Here is a 23,526-nt window from a genome sequence, read left to right on the forward strand (position 1 = left end):
GCACACCTGACGTAAGCAGCCCGCGCCAACAGAGGTGAGGGCGCGAGGGCCGTGCGGGAACAAGTCTCGCTTACCTCAGCCCTCACGCACCATGGCGGCCCCCGTCCAGCAGCCTCCTCAGCCTGGCGGCGGGAAGCGCAAAGGCAAGGCTCAGTACGTGCAGGCCAAGCGGGCTCGGCGCTGCGAGGGCGGCGGGCCCCGGCAGCTGGAGCCCGGGCTACAGGGCATTCTCATCACCTGCAACATGAACGAGCGCAAGTGCGTGGAGGAGGCCTACAGCCTGCTCAACGAATATGGCGACGACATGTATGGCCCGGAAAAGGTACCGGCCCTCGAGGGGCGGGTAGGCGGGCGGGCGGGCGGCCTGCCTGGCCGGCCGGCCGGCAGGCCTGCAGACCCTTGAGGGTGAAGGGAACTGTGGCAGGCCCGCTGCCCGTGTACGCCTGCGCGAGTCTGGCCGCGTGCGTGGCGGTGGGGGCGTGGCCTTGCCTGTGTTCCCGCCTCCTCGTGATGTCTCGGCTACCGACACCTTAACGGGTCTCGTATTTGAAATGCTTGCACTTTGGTCTTTCCCACCTCGTACCCCCGCATCTTCGATCACGGTGGCTCCCATTTATAGATTGCTTCCTGCGGTTCAGGCAATGTTCCTGAGGCTTTTTTAGAAACATTTACTTCTCACAGTAGCCCTGTGAAGTGTTGCTCACGAGGACACTGAGGTTCAAGTGGGTTAGGTTACTAGGCGGTCCAAGTTCACAAGGGCACACACTTCATTCGTCCTTAAGGTTTTTGCCGTATCTTTCCACCATTTGAACACTATGGTTGTAATAATGTGTTTGTCCTAAGCAAATAGCGTGTCTGAAATAGTGGTTCTAGAACTAGTACTAGGTACTTCTCAGATGCTTTTACAAATACATTCAAAAACAGTAAAAACTTTTTGTAACAATACCGTCTAAAATCTAATTGTCCCATTGCAATTTGGAAATAATTATATTATTGGTTTAGGATTGGGAGCAATACACATGTACACACTAAGGAATTAAATGAAGGAGCACACTGCAGAGGTGTTTTAAATTCAGGTACTGTCATTTACTAGATCAGGGGATGGGCATGTTATTTAATTCTGCTGAGCTAGATAAAAAAAGAGAATAATGAGAGAACTTCGAAAGGTTGGCCAAAAAAATTTGCTTATGTACATAAAGTAACTTTCTGATATACAGTGAAATCTCCATAAATGTGTAAAATTACCATTAGTGCCTGATTGGTAGCCCCATTAATGGGGCAGAGAACTTGGCAACAATGCGTGTCCTGTCTACACTGATGCCTTGAGGAAGTTCTTGAACTGTTTCTGTGCCTAGTTCCTCATAGAACAGGAGTAAGGATTTTTAACTTCATAACTGTTTGGTTTAATCTGACAGGAGAGTGCCATATCAGGCACAAAGGTATCTAGTGATGGGATTAAAGTCCACTCTGAAATGATTCATCTGGTGAGCACATTTCCCTCTGTTCCGGACTGTCAAGGTGCTTTTGAAAACATTTTCAAACTGTATGTACCACAGTCCAAGGAAACTCTCTTCTTCCTCCACATTTTGGACGAGTGGTGTCTTAATCAAAAGCTTTATTGTCAATATTGAGCCATCTGCCTTGGGGGGTTTCACAGAAGTAGTTAATTACAACTTTGAGCATAAGCTGTTGCGGCATTTCTGCTCATTAGTTTTATGCAAACAGTTTACAGACCAGGATCAGCAACCCTCTGGAAGTGAGGAAGAAGACCATGATGTGGAGGCTGCCTTGAAGAAAGAAGTTGGTGACATTAAGGCATCTACAGAGATGAGACTAAGAAGATTCCAGTCTGTGGAGAGTGGAGCAAACAATGTAGTCTTCATCAGGACACTTGGGATAGGTGTGTCTGACTAATATACCGTAAGATTATTGATCCTATAATATCTGGACATCTCCCTGTCTCAGAGACCACTGCCTCCAAAGTGATTTCATGGGCATGGCTTAGTCAATCATTTGATTGCATCTTCCCTACACTATGTTAGCACTAGGCATATGGAAGAGGTAGAATAGGGTGGGGGACATAGCATTGGCTTAGGTGTGGAAACCTGGCTTTGCCTCTTTCTTCGTATATAACTTTAGGCAAAACAAGAGTACGTATTCTGTCTAAAAGAAGCAGCTGCTACTCAGCCCCAGACAATTTGGAATGGCTGTAGCCATTTGGGAATGTAGTTGTGGGAGGGCCAGATCTAATTTTTCAAAAGAAGTTGGAAGTCTGGAGAAGTTCCTAGGTTTTTAAATGCAGTTAACTAATTTAAAAATAGTGAAAACACTGAACAGCCCCGAACAGACTTGCATGTAGTCAGGATGCCTCCTAAGGACTGCATTATGATCTTGTGCAACTAACTCATGGTTTGGGGGTCCTCTGAGGTGTGAAATGTAGACTTCTGCATAAACTGAGCTAATGGATTGGTTAAATATTTTAAGCAACTTGCAGATTTTTATTTTGTTTTTGTAAAAAAGCATGTACTACTTAACATTTATTACTTTGATAGTTGCTGCTGTTACAGGAAAACAACAGCGTGGTGTTGCCATTAGATAAATCAGACATCACAAATAAGTTAACACCAGCATCTTCATGAACAATTATTTTCAGTAAAAGCGAAGTTAACATATTAGATACAGTGTTAGTACATAGTAGGCACCAAAGAAATATTAGTTGGAAAAAATGATTGGTTAGACTTGTTTAAAACTCATTATGATAATTTTTTTCTACTCCACTGTCAATTCATGTCATTGCCAATGAAAAATTTATTTTAGAGAGTTTGAAGAGTTTAAAATATCTGAGAACTTATATTCTTAAACACATTGTTCTGTGCTGTTTGGTGCTGATTTTTTTCTTTTTATTTTAGAACCTGAGAAATTAGTACATCATATTCTCCAAGACATATACAAAACCAAGAAGAAGAAGACTCGGGTTATTCTACGAATGTTACCCATCTCAGGCACATGCAAGGCTTTCTTAGAAGATATGAAAAAATATGCAGAAACATTTTTAGAACCTTGGTTTAAAGCTCCAAACAAAGGGACATTTCAGATTGTATACAAATCTCGAAATAACAGTCACATGAATAGAGAAGAAGTTATCAAAGAACTGGCAGGTATGTTTCTCTTAGTGATTTTGCATAGGTGTGCCACAGTAAATACTTGTTTTTAAGACTTAAGTCTTATGTTTTTGAGTGTAGAAGGAGTATATTAAAATGTCCTTAAATAATATCAAGCTTGTTTTCAATATGTTAGTTATGAGATTTTTTTGGTAGTTAGGTACTAAAGTCTTTTCCAAATCAATATTGAATTTTCTTTGGGGAAAAAAAGTGCTCTTATTAAGTATCTCAGGATTGTATTTATTTATTGAAAGCGTTCAGAGAACTTGATTGAAGTCCATGTAGAAGAGTGGACTAGTATATATACATTGTTTTAACAAGTTCTAAATAGGAGAAGAGAAAGATTATTTTTGTTTCCCTTAAGCTTAATGGTATCTCAGCCTGTTTTCCTGTTACTTTTGTTGCAGGGATAGTGGGCAGCCTCAATTCAGAAAATAAAGTGGATCTTACCAATCCACAGTACACAGTCGTAGTAGAAATCATTAAAGCTGTCTGTTGTCTGAGTGTTGTGAAAGATTACACGTTATTCAGAAAATACAACCTCCAAGAGGTGGTGAAGAGTGCTAAGGACTCATCACAGCTTAACCCAAAGCAGGCAGCACAAGCAGGAAATGCGAAAGAAGCTACATTGGAATCTGGAGACAAAGCAAATCAAAATGACCCAGCAGAAGGAAAAAATAACCAGCAGGTGGTACCAGAGAATAGTGAGTTGAAGCCGACAGAACCAGTATCTGAGATACAGGTGATCAATGAGGGGGCAGCTAAACCTGAACTTACAAGTCAAGTCGCAGAAGGATCTGAGTCAAATGAAAATGATCTCTCATAGGAAAAAAAAACCATTTGGTGTTGGAGGTAGGTTTCTCAACTGTGGTTCTGTGAGATGATGGTGGGATTCCATATAAAATTGTGACTAAAAATACTGTTTTTGAATTTGTCTGCTGCATAATGCTGTACTCACAGTAGTGAACAATAATTGAGCAGCCCTGTTAACAGTTCTGTTAGAAACCTTATAGCCCCATTTGGCAGTGTGCAGTAGGCCCATGTGCATCTGGCTGAGCTAGGGGAAGCTGTGGATAAATTGGTGAACCCTACTGCACGGAGCAGAGGGTGGTGGGAGGATGATGTTGGCCTCACCCTCATGATTACCTTCCCCACCTGCCCCTTCTGCACTGCCAACTGACCTGTGGGAGCAAAAAGCTATGTGAAATAGAATCTCAGAGGTAAATTTTCATTCTCAGGAAGGAATTTTTATGTATTGCAGCTCAGCTGTCCCCTGCCACTTTGTTGTTTGTAAACATCGCAAAGACATGGGTCATATAGGTTAGAAGTGAATTGTTTTGTGACGCTTTTGTTCTTTCTGTGATTTTCTTGTTTAGTTTTTAGGCCCATTTTTATATTTTATTAACATTTGTTTGTTACAAACAGATCTGACTGTCCAGTGCTTCAGTTTTTGAAGGCAAGGTGTGAGATAGAAGAGTACGGTTCTAGACATAGAATTACAGACATTTCTGATGAGGTTGGTGATGAATTAGTCTTCTGAGTTACTACAGCATACTAATGCAACAAGGGACTCAAATTCCTTACAATGAAAGCTGTGCCTCAGTGGTTTTAATATGGACTCAGAATCCAGACTGTCCCATTCCATTGTACATCTTCATGGAATGCAACTTACAAACCTAACATTTGCTCCAGCAATTAGAACTATAAATCATAGCCATTTGATAAATAAAGATGTTGATTATTTTAATGGTTTTGGAATTCCAGATAGCAAAGCTTTTGTTGAAAAAAATCACATCCAGTGAAAAGATTTTAGGAAGCAAATTATTTAGTAGCAGAACTTCTTCCAGAAAAGAAAAATTCACATAGTTGGTAAGAATCTAATAGTGCCAACGTTAAAATGCTAGGTCAAGAGCAGTACAAGAAATTGAAGAGACTATGCTCTCAATGTAATAAATTGACTTTTGTCACATGATGCTAAAGAGATTTTCTGTAAGCAGCAGCTTCTCTATCAGGGTTGACGAGTTAACAGATTTCATGAATGTTTGTCATGCTATAACATCTGTAAGATTTGTAAATGAGGAAATTCAAGGACAGTTTTTTGGCTGCTAGAGCCTCCCCAAACAATGGTCAATATAAATTTAATAGGTCTTTGTGTGAAAACCAACGGTCTGTTATCTGTACTCCTGGTGCCCCATCAGTGGCTGGCTCCATGACAGCTTTTGCCTCATTTTAATGAGAGAAAATCCTGACGTTGACGTGACAGCACACTGCTTTCTTCACAGAGAAGTGCTGAAATAAACTTGGAGATGAAATGAAGTTCTGAATAATGCTGCAAAAGTGGTGAACTTAAAGATTCATGTACGTGAGAATGTTAAAAAAACAAATAACTAAAACCTGAACAAAGAGCACATAAATCTCCTACATGAAGAAATTCAGTTACTTAGCAGAGGAGGAGTCCTCCACAGCATGTTTGAGTTGAAAGGTGAATGGTCAGAGCACTTAAAAGAAAATACTAGGCCAGATTTTGCTGAATGCTTTGAGGATGACAGAAACTGGTCTGTTTAGCAGACATTTTTCAATGCATGAACAGTTTCTGTAAGGACCTGGAGAAATTTTTTTGTTTTTCTTAAAGTGACAAGAGTGTTAGATGAAAAGAAACTGACTCTTTGGAATAATTCTATTGGCAAAGGCACTCTTGAAGTGTTTCCTTAGCCACTTGGGTTTGAGAACGAAGAAAGCAACAAGTCTCAAGCCTTGTTTAAACTCTCCTTAAAGAACTGCAAAACCAAATTAAATAGCATTTCCCTTCCTTTTCCCAACACTGGTGTGTGACCAGGTTTGGAACCCTTTCTCAGAATCTCAGCCTGAGATTTTGTCTTTGAGAGAAGAGAACTCTGAGAGTTGTAATCTGACAGTTCTGTGAAACTGAAGTCTGACATGTCTGGATTTCTGTGAAACAAAGAGTATCCTTCAGTTTAGCGCTCACACTCACATACATAACTTGAAAGTTTTTTCAGGGTTCCTCCAGGGTAAAACTACTGAAAAAAGCTGGAAGAGACAGACACCAAAGACGGCTGCAAAATAAGATGTCCAGATTGAGAATACTAAGAGGTTGTGAAATTAGCTTCTGGAGTTGGATTTATTCTTAAATTTTAAAAAGTTTGGAAGTATTACAAGTGTTAAGTCTTCCTGCACCAACGGCTATATTTGTTTAATGGCTAGTGAACATGGAAATACAATTTTATACTCCTAGCTAGTGGTCCTGCCTGGTAAACCAGACTAGAAGGATTTGGAAGGGGCACAGAGACTAGAAAGGGCCTTGCTAGTGCAGATGAGGCTGGAACTCCCTTATATATCTTTAGATATTTAGAATGTTAACCTTTTTTTTTTTTAAATTGAAGTACAGTCAGCTATAATGTGTCAGCTTCTTGTGTACAGCACAGTGTCCCAGTCATGCGTATACATACCTGTATAGAATGTTAAATCTTAATAGGTTAAAGGCATGTTGAAAGGATGATAAAAGCATTGTTAAGTATCATCAGGGGAGCATGGATGATTGGATTTTGGTGCCTTCATCAGATTTTTTCCAAGACAAAGATACTTTTATTTTGATAGTTCAAGACTCTGGGACTCTGGGAGGAAAATTGGCTATATGCTTACAGAACATACAGCTCTGTGGAACTGGGTTCCTTTTGTTTTGTGGAAGCTGCTACTCAGCAGAAAGATTTTGATTTAGTAGTTTGTTTTTAATCCCTTTTTGTATTTTATTTTTGTATTTTATTTGTATTTGGTAAGACCTAAGTGGGACAAAAGCTTTTCCCCAAATGTAAAGTAGTACTGTGTTCCGTTGGAATCTGAATTCACTCACTGAAAGATTTGTTTGCAGTTTTACCGACTGTTTATTTTCACTAACATTTGAGCATGTTATTTTGTAAATGATGAGATTCCAGGATGGAAATTGAGTGCTTTTTGTCCTTTTAATTTTTATTTAAAAAAAATTCTGTCAGTTAAAAAAGAAAAACAGAAACTCCACTTCAGTGTTGCAGTTTAGTAAACTTGTTTTGCTCTACGGAGGAAAGCATGTGAAACTTGATATTTTAAAACATGTTTCTCTAAAGTTAAACATGATTTCTAAATGTTATTTTTACTTGTATTGTGCTTTTGGTATGGCCACATATTCAGCTTGTTTTTCATAGCTCCTAATGTTTTCAGAAAAATTAAAATAAATTTGTTCCCTAAAGATTGGTGTTCTCTACTTTCTTTTTTTCTACTTCTTTCCTTTCTGCTTCTTGGCAAATCTCTTCCTTTATACTTATAAAGGTATATCATAAAATATGTTTTTATGCCAAATTATGTATCAAAAGTTGTGTACCTTGTCCAAAAAAGTAAAGCCCCCCCAAATTTATTAATTACTTTTGAATAACTAAAAACTCTTAACTAATTCAAGTGATAGATATTTTACAGTGAGTTTGCTTCAAAATGAGCTATGATAATACAGTACTTAATTAAATTCGCTTACTGGCTTTTGAATTCTTTACATTCCTCATTTTAACATTAATATTCTAATCCACCTTAAAGAATTAGAGTATAAAGATGTTAAGCAGAAGAAATTTTGTCTTGAACATTTCTCTTAGAACAGTTCTACTCTTTATTTTGAATTAATCAGGTACAAGATAAATTCATTGTCCATTTGTGCTTTTCTAATTAATCATTTGACCTCTGCTATTTTAAACACTACAAGTCATAAAATCATTGACTTTGTTGGTTTGGTCATCATAACAATTTTCACCCCAAATATTTTTAGATTTTTACTTGTTTTTTGGCTAAGTACAAAACAAAAACTCAATTGAGTTTTTTTTAACCAGGAAAACTTAAGCATTTTAAGAGAGTAGTCACTGAATTATAAGGAAGCAAGGACTAAAAGAAAGCAGCCTTTTAAATTTAAAGAAAGCCAGAAGACTAAGGCCACAATTTTCTTGTCAGGCTATGTTCAACCCCATTCACGATCTCTTAAAACGTTGCGTTTGATTTTTCCAGTGATTGTCTTTGGGAGTTCTTGAACAAATTCCACCTAATTAATAGAAAAACATGTTATGAGACACTTGATTCCATTTGATTATCCCAATTATCAGTATAATCAGGAGAGAGCTTAAAACTCTGGTATTGAGTTTCAGTGTCTGGGGGGGTGTCTTAACTGAGACCCATTGAATTTCTTGGTCACCAGAAACTGTTCCACTTGTAAAGATGACAATGGAGCTACATCATACTGGTTTTCAGTGCAAATCCACCTGTATGCTTTGACAGAAGAATAATCCCTTTATTCTATTGCTTTCCCTTTATTTTATTTTTCAGACCAGACCTAGGTCTCTTCTGCCCCAGGGAAATAGAGGCCACAAACAAATGCAAAGAGAAACATCAAGTTAATTCTTGGCTTTTGACCTTTTATGAGCTGAGTCGTGGAGGTTCTGAGGGGGATTTTTTTAGAGATAATTTTGAGTATGTACAATTTTCTTTCCCTTTATGTCCTGACTTGAGAATAAAATACTCTTTCCTCTCTGAGTGTGACTACTGTATTTTAAAATGTCTTCAAACAACATTTCTGAAAAGCAATGTCACTGAGTTAGTGAACTGAATGGAGAAAATGTACCTAATTCTTGGGTTGAAATTAGCTACCTTTTGTCTGAAATGATGCCGAACGTAATGGAATTCACATGTAGAGGATCAGTTAATGTTAATAGGATTTCAGGACTAGAAGGAAATTGGAGTGCCAACTCTGTCTTTTATATAGAATTATTCTTAAATCCCTCCTTTGAAGAAGAAGCTTTCAGGAAAGACTACACAGTTTCTTTGGATAATATCTTCTTTCTGAGCTTTAAATATGGTCTCTTGATACTTAAAGACACATGCTTTGACTTTATAAGGGTACTAAGATAGCTAAGTCAGGTGCTGTCTTTAAAAACAATTTGCCACCATTTTTCCCCCTTATATGAAATAGGATCCTTAGTATTTACTCAGTATTGCACAGTTGGCCAAAGCTTCTAGTTCATCAAGCATTTGTAGTGTCCTAATATAAAGTATTTTAAAGCAAAATTCTTAGGGCTAAGCAAGTTGAAACAGGTGTCTTCTTGTACAATGAGTTATTATGAAGTCAAAGCTAATAAAATCGATACACAACTAGTTTTGGACAATTATTTGGTAACACACACTTAACTTTTGGGCATAATACTTGCCTTTCTTGGATATTTGTAAGGTGCAGTTGATTTTTTCACATGATCCTGAAGTTCAAGAGTTAATTTCTCCAGATTGGCTGATTTAAAGGGTGCAGATAAGACAACAAAAGCTTTCACTACCTGCAGGAGAAACACCCGTTTATACTGATACATTTGTTTTTCAGATACATCAAGAGTTTGGAGCCAATGCTGAACACAGGTACTTATTTGCTAATAGCAGCTTGAGTGAAGAATGCAAATGCCAGAGATCGCCTACAAACAAAGCTTGGATACAACTATACAGTGAGGTTTTGAGATCTAATTCTGATGTTCAGCTGAAATCAGTTCTATGGAGAGAGAGAATATGGCAACAGGAGAAAAATATTTTGGAGAATGGAATCCATTGAGCACAGAGGTGATACAGGAGGTATGAGGAGGGGACCCGTAGTGTCATACACAGAGGGTCACTTATGTGAGCCGGGGGTATGGAAAGAAACATGGGGAGATGCCAAGAGATAAACTGTTTTTGAAGTTTTGCTACTTACTGTGTCTGTAGGAAACTTCCATGAGGAAAGGAATTTTCTCCCTTCCATATTATATGATTTCCTCCTAGAACTAAGGCTACTGTTGTCATTCCCTGAGTTCCCTTTCATTGCGTCCTAATTAGGCTTCAGGGACTTGTTTGGGAACCTGGTCACAGTCTCTTATTTGCACTGTTTCTGTCAGAAAATGTCTGAATTCCACAACAATCATACATACAGTAAAATCTGCTTTTGTTTATGCTGTATCTGGGCCTCCCTGATTTGCCTGTGGAGGGTTACCCTAACCTCTCTGGTGGGGTTGACACTAACTCCTACCTCTGATGACTGGCATATGATCCAGGGATGTGGGAGGACGCTGATAGACAGCATCTGGCCAGTCCGCTTATACCATTCCTGGGACCATGTTGGTCAGATATGTGACCTAAGATAACAAATGCAGCCTTGGGAGTTGCTTGAAACTTTTGAAGCTGCCTTCTTCCCTCGGTTTATTAAGCTGTGTACATCTGGAGTTAGTTGCCATCAAGTAGGAAGCACCTGCCCAAACAGAGCCAAGATAAGGAGCACCAGAGTCAAGAAATGGAGAGAGACTAAATTTTGCTAACGTCACATCATCTCAGGAACCCGTGGGTGTGTGAGCCAATAGATGCCTTTTTTTTTTTTTTCCTTTAATTTAAGTCAGTTTGAGTTGAAGTTCTGTCACTTGCTACCAAAAGAATCCTAAAACTTTCCCTTTGGGAAACAACTCATTTGTAAAGTGGATTGCCAGTATATGTTTTTGCCACATGTGTGTCTCATAATGAGAATTACATGACTACTCTTGGTTCACTCTTTAGACTGGTCAGATGGACAGAACGTAAAAATATGAGATTGCTACTTTAATTAGTGGCATTCACTCTACCTCTCCTCTGATTGGATCTGGACTGCTGACAACAGCTGATTCAACAACTGCCGGGTGCTCAATTAGTGCACTCTCCACCTCAAACGGCCCGATCCGGTACCTAGAAGAGGAAGAGAAGCCTTTGATCACTACACACCAAGTAGGAGATCTCCCCTGGCAAACTGGTATTTTCTAAAAGCGGCAAAATGTACAAACCCAGAGGATATGATGACATCATCAGCTCTGCCAACAAACCAGAAATAACCATCATTGTCCATCACGCCTCTGTCTCCAGTGACATAAAAATTCCCTCTTATGGTGGCAGCAGTTTTCTCTGGATTGTCCTACGAATCAAAGGTGACACTGGGGATTAATCTGGTCAGAATAAAAAAATGGGGTATGGCACCCATGAAATGACTAGTACATTGCACATTCTATTTCTAGAAGAAATTAAAATTTTAAAAAGGTAGTTCTTAGTATAGAACACAAAAGATCCAGGCATATAATAAAAAGTAAACCTCTCTTCTACCTCTAGCACCATGTGTCTACCTCCTCCCACCCCTCTCTCACCAAAGCCTGTCAAGTTGTCCTTTTGTGAGGATGCCCACTGCAACTGGTTTCTCACCCTTAGAATTTAATCTTGCAAAAACCCTTAGGAGAGAGAGGATGTTCTTTGCATTTTACAGCTGATGAAATAGACTTGGATTTTGTGACTTGCCCAAAGTTACATAGCAAAACATGGTGGATATGAAATTTGGACCCAAGTCTGTATGACTCCCTACACCGCCTTTTTTTTTTTTATTAAAATGTGAATAGCATGTTCTACGTTCTTGTACCACATATTCAGAGAAGAAACAGAAGGGCCGTGTAGATGTTAGTCTGAGGGCAATTTCCCCTTCTTTTCCAGGTGGTAGAATGTTGCCATTTTCATCTATAATCTAGAATGAAAGAAACAGTTTAGGTACCTCAGATTTTCTTTTCACAAAATGAAAATGGGTTATAAATAGTTGTGTAATGAACAGAAGAAAACAGAAGATATTCTCTCTTCTTATTGAAACAGTTAGGTATTACTCACCTGGACATCATAGGGAAGTACTCCTTTCCCCATCGAGCCTGGTTTAATTTCTTGTCCTTTCTGATTGGCACAAATTATTCCCTATTGAGAGGACATATTTTATATAAATATGTAAAATTTCACTTTCTGTAGCTATACCATGACAATGAAACCCAAGACCCAGTTTTGCCTGATTTTCTCAGTATCCAAGCTTGTGTTCCAAAGTATATGGCGGTTCTCAAACTTGAGTGTGCATCAGAATTCTCTGGAGTATTGTTAAAACAGATTGCTGGGTCCCCTTCCAGAGTTTCTCATTTAGAAGGTCGGGGAGGAGGGCAGGGGTATGAGAATTTCTTTTATTTCTACCAAATTCCTGTATGCTGCTGATACTGCTGGTTTGAGGACCACACTTTGAAAACCACTCTTTTTGACTAAGACTAACCACTTTCCATTAAGTGCACCTTGGAATAAACTCCCCATTGGGGATCTCTGGGGTCCTTCCCAGAGCATTGGAAAGATGAGCCACTCAATTCTGAACCTCTTCAATCCCTAACATCTCTGAGATTTATCCTGTGTAGGGTGGAGGCAGGAAGACCAAAGAGTAATCATAATTCTCCTTCAGTCAAGCCCAATTGGGCAATTCAGAAGTTCTGGGGAACACCATTACAATTTTAGAGCATCACGGGGGCACCTCAGGGGCTCAGCTGACAGTTCTGGGGTTGAAAGTCTCCAAATATGCTAAACTTAAACTTTGCCCATTAAACATACCACTTCTGTCTGTCCGTAGCCCTCGTACAGTTCCAGACCAGTTTGCACCTTCCACTGTTCTAGCACCTCTGGGTTGAGTGGCTCCCCTCCTGTCAAGCAATGCCGCAGCTTCTTGAATTTATATCTGGAGAGAGAGTTGCATGGGGTTTTGGGGGAGAGAAATATGAGTGGCTTTCATTGCCAGATAATTAGAACATAAGTAACAAGCAAAGAGCTAGGAGAGTCAAGTCTTAGGCAAGTTCATTCAGTGAATATATGTTGAGCCCCTACTACCTTGCAGACGTTGTTCTAGGCACAGCGGGTATGTTATGATTAAAACAAAGATTCCTGAAGGAGTTTATATTTTAGCAGGTTATTCACGAAGGGAAAAGGCGGGAGAAAATGCTAATAATGATATTCACTTATGAGCCAAGTGATAGGAGAGCTAATGTTAATTGAACATTTATTATGCTGCAAGGGCTTTCAGAGTACTCTTATAATCCTCACAGCCCCTATTTCTAGATGAGGACATTGAGGCTGAGGAAAGTTAAAGAACGTGCCCACGGCCTCCCAGATAATAAAGAACTGAGTTAAATAATCTGTACTCCGCACTTACCACTTGTCAGGTTTCTCACTCACCACACATGCTGCTGGCATTAGATTATTACCACAACTCCATGAGGTGGCTCTTAATGATCTCTTATGGATGGAGTTAAAGGAGGTCTAGCAAGGTCCCTTTGAGTGTCTGAAGTCCACTATTTGACTTTGGAGCTTGAGCTTTTAACCACTGATCTTACTACTCAGCTGCCCAGCAGGACTCAGGTGAGAAAGCTTGGAACAGCCCAAAACGGGTGGGAGGGTTTTGTAGAACATGAATTGCGCCCATTCAAAATAGAATAGGCTTTGAATTACTCTTGAAATGTGAGCAAGATCTTTACATTCTGAGGGCCACAAAGGAGCTGATGCTGATTAGGAAAAGAGAAGATTCATATCTGCTTTATTCTGTCTCTCATAGCAATCTCCCTCCTAGATGTCCACACCTTGGTCGGAGGGGACAAAGGATGAGTGAGCCTATCCTTTTTTGTTTGTTTTGTTTAGGCTTTGAAGCATCCAGGTTTGGGGGAGAAGGGGATGAATGTGGTGGCTTAAATTGTTTCTCTTCCCTTCTCTCTCTCCTTATGTATTTAATTCATATTAGTTAAATAAATATACTTGGCAATTTCACTGAATGTTCGGGTGATTTGGCTAAGTTGAATATAAGCTTAAAGTCATAGGACTTCATTAACTTCAAGGGAGTATAAATGCAGTTGTGGGGTTTTTTTTAGAGGGTGGTGGTGGGTGTGCTGGGATTCTAGAGCTCTGGTTGTCTCTGGAAAAATGTTCAGTTGCCCCTGAGGCTTTCCCAGTGATTCTTGAACTAAGGGTGGGGCAGGGTTGATTTTGCCTCCTAGGAGAATTTAGGCAATGTCTGGAGACATTTTTGATCATCACCACAGATGGAGAGGGAGGTGCTACAGCCATCTAGCAGGTGGAGGCCAGATAGAATGCTGCTCAGTGTGCTACAGTGCACAGGACAGCACTCCATGATGTAGTATTATTTGGTCCAAGATGTCTACCGTGGTGAGACTGAGAAACTCTGGGCTGTCTTGCACCGACAAGGGGAGACCTGTGATGCTGGATTATAATTTGTGTTTGTGGTTCAAATGGTGATTTCTGCCCAAGTACCTCTTAAGGTCTTTCTGCACAAGCATCCGGTACACAGTGGGAGCGCTGCACAGGGTCGTGACGGGGTAAGTGGTAAGCGTCTGGTTGATGGAGAAAGAAACAGATGTCAGAAGTGGCTAATCAAAGGCCACGACTGGAGCTGATGTCTACAACCTCTTATTCCACTAACCTGTGCTCATTTCATGGTCACTCAATAAGGAAGCAAATATTTATCCCTTGTCACTAGCGACTATGTTGGAAATTTCCAGTTATTGGAAAGAATGTGTATATGTAACAACAGACATACACATCAAATTCAGCAAAAAGTGAATTGAGAACAATCCCAAAGTATGAACTGATTTATTCTCCCTCTGGGATTCAAATCATCTTCCATGGTAGACTCTTGAAACTCCCTGCCCATATATTCACGTACAGTAATGACATCAATCCTTTTGAGTGGACTGATTAAATGCATAAGTAAGGGATGCATTTTCAGGCCTTTTATTAATTGTTTAAGATCTGCTGGACTTATTGTACTTCCAGCTCCTTAAAATCAAATAATGACTTAGTCATCTTAAATCTAGAGAAATGCTAATGTTTACAGATCTTCTTTCTGAAGAGGTTCTACTATGCCACTTAATGTATTGACAATTTGTATTAAATTTATTTGGGAGAAGGCTCTCAAGACATCTAGGCTATCTGGATTGTCATAGATGAAGAATAACTTTTGCTCTGTAGATGAGCATTTCTGTTATGTGTACCTTCTTCCCTAGATTCCAACTTTCTTAATAAATGTATATAATTAAGAATAGTATAAATCCATAAAGCTTTTTATAACACTGAAAATACCTTTGTAAAATAAGAATATTCTTAAACATTCTTACTTAATGTTTTATTAAATAAACTATATGAATATATATCAAAGATATGTAAAATATTCTTATTTAAATATTATGAAATATTTAATTTTTATAAAAAATATTTTATTTTAATATCTATTATTCTCATTTTAATAGTCATTTAATATATTAAGTAAGAATACTAATAGCTATATAATTAGATATGATATGATATTATATTAATTTAATACATTATTAAATATTCCTATTTAGGTATTATAAAACATTTAATACTTTATAAAAAAAAGAATATTCTTATTTTACAAATGTTAGTTTTGAAACTTCAAAGTTAACTTATCTACTTCAGGTCACTTTGTAAATCTGATAAAGAGATCCCAGTTCTTACGTTACTTTACATTTCTGTTACGACCCTCAAACCATCTCATCAAATCAGTTAGCAAAATAACAGGATGAGCGTAACTTTTATTTACACATAGGTGTGGTATTTATTTAAAAATATGTATTTTGTTAAAATTGATTGAATATTTATGGCTGAAAATAATTGGCCTGAATCACATTTTTCTAACGGCTGAAGAAATTGGAGCCATCTGATATCTCAGCCTAGCTGTTGCTGGCTGAAAAGGATGGGCATGCCTGATTTCAAGAAGAATTAGCATTACAATTAGTTCTGAGAATTAGCAAAGTGAGAAGCACAGATTGAGGGAAGAAGGAAAGCATCTGCACTGGGAGAAAGGTGATACCACCTTCGCCCTTCTCTGCACAGGAGTTCCGATTTATCAGCTTATTGTCTTTGTTTCACTTAATCAGAAACCAAAGATTTGTTTAGACTTGAGACTTCTAATCTGTTATTTAGAACCAGAGTTTTAAGCAGACGCAGATTTAGTGATGCTAGCAAATCCTGAACAATTTGAAGCACAAAGAGTGGACTTTATGCCTAAGACTGTTGTGGGTGTTTCTTCTTCACTATGTTAAATACAGTCAAAAGCCAAGTTCCTGGAGACTTAGCTTCTGAAAAAGGAATGAATTTCATAAGTCTAAGAAGCTCTGTATTCTGAGGAATCATTTCTCTGTGGTTTTGGGGAAGGCAAGAGAGGGACCTAATGATATATGTAATTAAAAGTGGTGACTTACATCTAGGAAGGTGTCAGCGTCAAACTGAGCCATCCGATGCACAAAGACACAGGCTCCCTGAAGCCAGGTGGAAAATACACTGCCGATGGCAGCCTTGATCCAGCCAGTGTCAGACATATTCCATATGACGTCTGAGGACTTCAGATCTAGCCAGTACCTGAGTGATATGGAGAAGCAGTTTTTCAGAATCTTGGGTGGTCTGAGAGTCAAGTGGGAGGCTGGGTTTGGCATGATTTTCTGAGTTTGTCCATTGACATGACAAACATTTAGTGAGCAAATATTAAATGATAAGCACTGTTCAACAGCGGCGAACAAGATAGACCAGTTCTCTGCCCTTATTTCAGGGAGATACATAGTGCATGAGCATACAAAAAAATGCATATATAAATAAATATCATAATTTCAAATAGTGATGAGTGCTGTGAGGAAAAGAAAATAATGTGATAGTTTTAGGATATCTAGGAAGGCCTTTCTGAGTTGGTAAATTTACTTGGCAAAAAGGAGGAGCCAGACTTGCTGTTGTGGGAACTGAATCAAGGTCAGTCCCTAAGTTCTTGCTTGGTCGGTTGGTTAGATGGTGCCATTTACTGAGCCGAGTTTGGGTAAGGGACATTAAGAGTTTTGTTTTGTAGATGTTTTGTTGGAGATATCTAACAGCCATCCAAGTAGAGGGGCCAGCGAGGCAACTAGATGCACATGTTGGCAGCTCAGGGGAGAATTTAGCAAAAACAGTGTGTTCCTCCCTACCTTCCACAGAGGGTGTACCCAATTCCAAGGCTGCTCTGAGAGTGCTGGGCCATCTTGGGCGAGCCTGTGGTCCCACTGGTGAAATAAATGGCCATTGGTTCTCGACTTCCTGTCTCCACACAGCTGTGCTCTGCAGGGGCGGTTCTGCAAAATATGGACTCCAAGATGGTGGCTGAATGTAGCAGACCAGTTTAGCTCTGCTACTTCTTCCCTCTTGGTACCAGAAGATAGTTAATGGAACAGAATCCAGTCCAAAGCATCCCTGAGAGATTTCTCAAGAAATCTTAGAGGAATTTTGCAGATCATTGCTAAGATTGAACAATTCATAGCACTCTCTCTCTTATTTTTATTTTTTTACGCTAATGCTGTTTATTTTTCTATATAGCTGACTGAAACCCTTTGGTAATTGTTTTTTTCTCTCTCTCTTATTTTAAAGTTCCACCTCCCTGTAGGCCAAATAGACAGCCAAGATAACTTTCAATGTCAATAAAAACAAAAAATTTTTATTTATTTAAACATTTTCCCCTAAGTGCCTTTTTAAAATCTATGAATTTTTAAAAATCACTATTGAATCTTTTAAGTTGTTAATAAGGAGTTTTTATGACTTAAAGGAAGATCTTTTGGTATTTGTATCAAACTTATTAGTACTTTTTATTCAATATCTTCAATATTACTGGCAGACACAGTTGCTTACCAAATAGCATCCCATTCTTCTTCCTTGAACTGATAATACTCTGTTCTGGTATCAGGCAGTCATGTGCTTCAGGGGAGTCTTTCCTAAATACCTCCAAGGGGTGAATCTTGACTAGTTTAAGCCCATCATGGTAATTTCTTCCCTTACCAGCTACTGGGTTAGGAATGAGAACGTGATGCGGTTATGTGAGAGATTTAAGGGCTTTATGGAACGTTTTCTTGTTCTGAAAAGAGTCACGAAGGAGGAATACTGCCTTCTCACGTCCCACCCATCTTGTTTTCTGGCCTTTGGATGTTGTTGTGAAAGTGCATGATGTCTGGAACTATCCTTAGCCATGTTGGGACCACAAGGGAGATTATCATCCTCACTGAGGATGGCATGGCTGAATCTGGGCCCATTGCCAACTTTAGGAAACCTCTGATTGAATCATCTCGCATCCCACTCTACCTCTATGCTTCTGATTTGTGATGTAATAAAATCATTTATATTGTTTAAGCCATGTTTATTTGGGTCTTCTATAGCTGAAGCCAAGAGCGTTTTAACTGATAATAATATCTGTGTAAGACTGTCTGCGTAGACAGCCCCAACCGATTCCTTCCATCCCCGTACAAGCATGCCACTCCCTCCTTGAGGGGTGGAGACTGTGTCCTCTCTCTTTGAATATGGGCTGGCCTGAAGACTTGCTTTCACCAACAGAATCTGGCAGAAGTTCTGCGGCTTCTCAGCATAAGCCTCAAGAGAGTTTTCAGGTTTATTGGAGATGCAACCATCATATAAAAATGTTCATACTGTCCTGCTAGAGAGAGAGCGCCCATGTGGGACAAGTGAGCTGTTTAGCTAACGGCCAATACCAAAGTCTCAAACTTGTTACCAAACCCGCTTGGATCCTCCAGCTCCAGTCAAGCTGATGGAGAGACAAACTGCCTCTCCTGGCATGAACTTTTAACCTACAGAACCATGAGCAAGTGAAATGACTGTTGTTTACACCACTAAGTTTTGGGTTGGTTTGTTACTCAGTATTGGATAACTGGTAAAGCACCTAAGAATTTTTGAGACTCATGTATCACATTTTTAACATCCCAGGTTGAAGGAATCAGGGTTGAGGAGACCATTTTAAATTCATCTTGATGAGGAGTGAATAAGACAGTCATTGAACCTGTAAAACAGTGAGGCTTAACTATATAAACACATACTATACTATAAAACATAGTTTCATGAAATATTAATTTCTTGGTAACTTGCCTCCTCCTCCCCCTACCAAATAAAAAGAGATCGTTCAATTGTATTGATTTTTTTCAGTATAAATATAGGGAGAAGTTGGTATGTGTTGGGCTGGAGAAAGGGGGATTTCTTCACAGCATCTAATACAAACAAACAGATGAAAAACCCAACTCTTATATTTGAATGCTTCTCAATGTAGTATGGAAACATTTTCTATAAGGCTTTTCATTTTTTCCTTTTACTTAACAAGAAGACATTACAGTCTGTGAGTGACAAGATTTTTAAGCAGCGTTTCTTCCATTGTCTGACTTATCTCTCTCTCTTTGGATACCTGAGTTACGTCTTTTTTGGATTTTTTTTTTTTTTCCCCTTTGGTGTGTGGCCTTCCCTCAATCCCATTCACCAGAGACAAGAGTTAGAACCTCATCCTCTCTCCCCTAGATTAGCCAGCAAGATGGTCTCTCTGATTCCGGTTTAGGTCTTCTCAAATTTATTTTTTATATAGTTGCCAGAAAAATCTACTTAAAACCCCAAACTGACCTTGACACGTCCCTCTTAAAACTTGTCATTGGCTTCCCTTATTTATAGGGTCAAGTTAAAGATTTAGTATGTGTGTCAGATTATCATATGGGAGGCCATCATCTGGCGTCTGCTTGCTCCTCTGCCCTCCACTCAACCTCGTATTTTCCTCTCTAGACACCCAGAACTGTTCGCTTGTCCATACCCTGCACACCTTAGGAATTTTTTGCTCCCATATTTTTGTTCATGCTGTTCTTCTGCCTGGAACACTGTTTCAGTCCCCTTAAGACCAGAAACCAGGGTTCTAGACCTTCAGGAAAGGGTCCTTTTCATTAGAATAGGAAAAAAGAAACATCAGTCTGACCCATAATTTTCACATTTTCCCCATCCCATTATAAATATTCTGGAACGTATTCACAGGCTTCTATCCTTGGAAGGCAGAAGGAAGGTGAGAGGCCTTAAAATGAACTACTAGGAGACTGACACTAACCAAGCAAAATTAGCCCTCGTTACTGCTATGCGTGGTTTTCTGAGAGACTGGCCAGCTATTGGCAATGACAGCTCTTATCCTTAGGTTTTAGAGAAAGAACCCATGGCCTATTTTGAGTTGTGATCCTCCAAAGCTTGTTTGTTTGAAGTGGGGACTCCCCTTATCTTGAAAAATACCCCCCAAATGTAGAAATTTGGATTTGAAATTCACGCGAGTTCAAAGTCCTTTGCTTTTTGTGAATTTTGTGGCAACTTTAAGTTTCCTGGGGACTCAGCAGAACATTGCAGAGTTGTTCAGGACAGGGGTCTTAGAAGTGGGGGTGCCTGCTGCCCAGGGGACATGCGGGACAACTGGGATGGAGAAGAAAATAGAAGAACTTCAAACTATATGTATTTTTTAATTCATTCGTTAAAATGTTTATTTTTGATATGTGAACGATGCACTAAAGTACATGTATATAAGGTATAAATAAATCTACACGTATCAGGGGAATGTGTTAAAAAATATTTTACTGAGTTATGTGCATTTTCAATCTGGATACCACTACCTTAGGGAATCACTGCACTGCTGAATGACTTTATTAACTTGAGGATAATAATAGTAATGATAATTATTGTACTATTTATGGAGTGATTAGTCTGTGTCAGGCATGTGCTCAGCACTTCACATGCTTCATCACATTTGATTCTTCTACAACCCCATGAGGTAGTTACTACCCTAATCCCCATTTTATGGAAAAGATACAGAGTTTCAGAGATGTTACTAGACTTATTCAAAGTTACACAGTTTATAAAAGACACAAGCAGGATTCACTGGCACAGCCCTGGAGAGAATTTTGGGATTGACCAATAGGATTTGGTTTACATTAATTAGTAAGATAAAATTTCATTCCAACAAAGGAAACTGCATTTATTAAGGGGTTTATGTCTTCTTTCTATAAACTTCTCTGGAAGAATTTTTTAAAAACAACATGAGTGTTTAAACATTTCTTTGAAGGACAATACCATAACAACATTTGACTTCTTTTTTTTTAAAAAAAAATAGTTTAGGAAGGACTTTCTCACATATTAGTTTATTTTACCCTCAAAACAACACTTGAGATATGTGCTGCATAATTATCCCCATTTTACATATAAGGAACACTGAGGTTAAGTGATCTGTTTTGTTTATTCATTCATCAGTTAGTATTTGTTAAGCCCCAACTAAATGGTAGGAACTGGGGATAGACTGATCAATCAGACAGACAGATAGTGCCTCTGCCTTCTTGGAGCTTACAGTTTGGGAAAGGGGTTGGCAAAATTTTTTCTTTAAAGGACCAGAGAGTAAATATCTTAGGCTTTGTAGGTCATAGGTTCTCTGCTACAACGACTCAGTTCTACTCTTGTAAGATGAGAGCGGCCATAGACAATATGTAAAAAAAAATGGGTGTGGCTGTGTTCCAATAAAACTTTATTTATAAAAAGGAACGCCCAGCCAGAATTGGCCCATGGGCCCTAATTTGCCAACCTGTACTGTAGAGGAGAAAAATAGATGGCAAATAAAGGAATAAATGAATGGATATGTTATTTGGATACTGATGTACTATGAAGAAAACAATAGGATGACATGATAGAGAGGCTTTGAACTCTACTCTTGATAGGGCGGTCAGGGACAGCCTCACTGAGGAAAAACGTTCAAGCTGAAATCTGACAGGAAGGAGTCAACTGTGAAAAGGCCTGAGGAAGAGCATTCCAAGTGGAAGACATAGCAGGTGCAAAGGCCCTGAGGTGGGCCATGTTTGAGGAATAAAACGGAGGCCAGAGTTAGGCAAAGGCCTTGCCGGGCAGTATACTAATCTCAGTCCACAGAAGGAAGCAGGGAAATGGAAGCAGAGCTACATCCCCTTTCTCTGTCCTTAAAAACCTTTTATTAGTTGATTTTTTTCTAGGAAGGAGCCTAGATCAACCCACAGTATGCTGAGTCCTTGGAGGCAAGGAGACTCTGAGATGTAGTTGTGATTGGTGTTACCGCTGGTACTGCAGATGACGTAGGGCAAAATACTCACTGAAGTAACTCTTGGAAGCTGTGCCACCCACTCCTGTTGTGTGGGGACACCAGGAGTTTGGTCTTCAAGTCTGGACACTCTGACATGATGGACTCCACTGCCGGGATCACCTCCTCACTGGCCACAATGCACTTGGCCTTGGACGCTCGCAGCCGATAGAGGATGTCTTTTGCTGTCAGCTGGGTTGTTCCCGGCATGAAGACAAGCCCTGGGAAATGAGAGGGCCCTGAGCTGAACAGAACTGTTGAGCATTAAGTAAAACCATGGACTGTGGAAACTTGGGCTTTGTGCCTGGGTGGGGAGGAGCTTCAGAAATGAGCCTTCAGCTTCCCTTGCCTTGGTCCCAGGGATGTCTCAAAGGATGCTGTTCATCCTTAGAGCACTGGCTTCAGACTCTGACAGTCTCTGGCTCTAATTCTGTAAGTCCCAATTCCATAGCTTTCTAGCTGTGTGACTCTGGGCAAGCTTCTTAACCTCTCTGAACCTCAGTTTCCTCTCTTCCAAAATGAACATCACAATAATATTTACCTCTTACAGTAGTTATTATTATTATTGCATCAGGATTGCTTCTAATTTCAACTCTTATTTTTCTGTCCTTTGAAATCATAGCTTCAGTCTGAACGAACAATTCAGAAAAATCTCAACTTTGTCTCTGTTTCTGCAAGATTTAGAAATGTTAAATATTAGCACTGACCTGTTCTCATACAAGCCACGATTATGAGCCACCATTCTGGGATTCTGGGCAGGATCACGGCCACTCTGTCTCCTCTCTCTAAGCCACAGGGCTTGGTGAGCACATTGGCAGCCTTTCGGGACAAGGAGCCCAATTCTCCAAAGCTCCACTTCACCTCGTCCTCTTTGCCGTTCACCCACCACAGGGCTGGGCTGGCCGGTCTCTCTCCTGTCTGGGCATGCATGAGCACATGGGGAAGAGAGGAGACGTGACTATGAGTGGTCACCAAATAGACAAGACATTTGTCATGACTTCCCAGTAACAGCACCCCAGTTTGCCCTTGTGGGGACTGCTGCTCTCCGCTTGAACACAGCCTTGGTGAGACATACCCTGAGGGTGCTCATCCTTCCCTGATCAGCCAAGTTGGGCCAATCACACCTTCTCTCCCTGATTTTGAGTTTTCTGAGAAGAAGCAAAAGATGGAAAATGATTGGAGCAAAACCTTTCCGTGGGCTCTTGGTACCTATGCCTCCGTCCTGGTTCCTGTCCACGCTAAGCCTCCAGCTTTCAACCCAATTTTGCAAGTGATCCCATAACCTTCCAATAAATTTCTTTCTTGTGTAGGATAGATTCTGTTCTATCCCCAAACCCTGATGGATGTGAGCGAGGTGATTAGGTAGGTTTGCTGACCCCGGCTGATTATCAACAAGGAGAAGAAAGTGCCAGGCTATTAAAAATCGGGATGTTTCTCTTATCCCACCGCTGATTACTTGGTTCCCAGGACATGGCTGTATCACAGGATGTTTTATGTTCCATTAAGGTTGTTCAGCGGCTGCCTTAATCCCAAGGACAT

General features: G+C 39.7%; 3 protein-coding genes across 7 annotated transcripts in view; 1 reads left to right on the plus strand and 2 right to left on the minus strand.

Moving 5' to 3' along the window:
- ACSM3 (acyl-CoA synthetase medium chain family member 3) overlaps positions 1–209 on the minus strand; it is a 42,332-nt gene extending 42,123 nt beyond the window's left edge. For all 3 annotated transcript variants that reach the window (XM_032460920.1, XM_014552903.2, XM_032460916.1), the window contains exon 1: positions 75–209. The gene's annotated coding sequence lies outside the window, so the exon portion shown is untranslated. The remainder of the gene's footprint in view (positions 1–74) is intronic.
- THUMPD1 (THUMP domain containing 1) lies at positions 1–13,814 on the plus strand. 3 transcript variants are annotated; one of them, XR_004312787.1, is made up of 6 exons: positions 1–322; positions 1,726–1,900; positions 2,910–3,158; positions 3,569–4,013; positions 8,514–8,657; positions 9,556–13,814. XR_004312787.1 is itself a non-coding variant. In XM_032460921.1 (5 exons), the coding sequence occupies exons 1-4, from the start codon at positions 92–94 to the stop codon at positions 3,985–3,987; spliced, it is 1,074 nt and encodes a 357-aa protein (XP_032316812.1). In that variant the 5' UTR covers positions 1–91; the 3' UTR covers positions 3,988–4,013; positions 9,556–13,814. The 3 variants fall into 3 exon arrangements, 1 of the variants encoding a protein (XP_032316812.1); XR_004312788.1 differs by lacking the exon at positions 8,514–8,657 and having other exon boundaries at positions 9,556–9,590; positions 10,746–13,814; XM_032460921.1 differs by lacking the exon at positions 8,514–8,657.
- Positions 8,152–23,526, minus strand: part of ACSM4 (acyl-CoA synthetase medium chain family member 4) — a 20,914-nt gene continuing 5,539 nt past the window's right edge. The window contains exons 3-14 of the mRNA XM_006177291.2: positions 22,695–22,905; positions 22,001–22,208; positions 17,033–17,176; positions 16,286–16,442; positions 14,316–14,395; positions 12,612–12,735; positions 11,865–11,945; positions 11,626–11,727; positions 11,006–11,133; positions 10,811–10,910; positions 9,392–9,511; positions 8,152–8,232 (exon numbers count right to left, since the gene is read on the minus strand). Of these exons, the coding sequence (XP_006177353.2) occupies positions 8,152–8,232; positions 9,392–9,511; positions 10,811–10,910; positions 11,006–11,133; positions 11,626–11,727; positions 11,865–11,945; positions 12,612–12,735; positions 14,316–14,395; positions 16,286–16,442; positions 17,033–17,176; positions 22,001–22,208; positions 22,695–22,905 (1,536 nt within the window). The remainder of the gene's footprint in view (positions 8,233–9,391; positions 9,512–10,810; positions 10,911–11,005; positions 11,134–11,625; positions 11,728–11,864; positions 11,946–12,611; positions 12,736–14,315; positions 14,396–16,285; positions 16,443–17,032; positions 17,177–22,000; positions 22,209–22,694; positions 22,906–23,526) is intronic.

Source organism: Camelus ferus, chromosome 18, assembly GCF_009834535.1.
Source record: "Camelus ferus isolate YT-003-E chromosome 18, BCGSAC_Cfer_1.0, whole genome shotgun sequence".
NCBI classification, from domain to species: Eukaryota; Metazoa; Chordata; class Mammalia; order Artiodactyla; family Camelidae; genus Camelus; species Camelus ferus.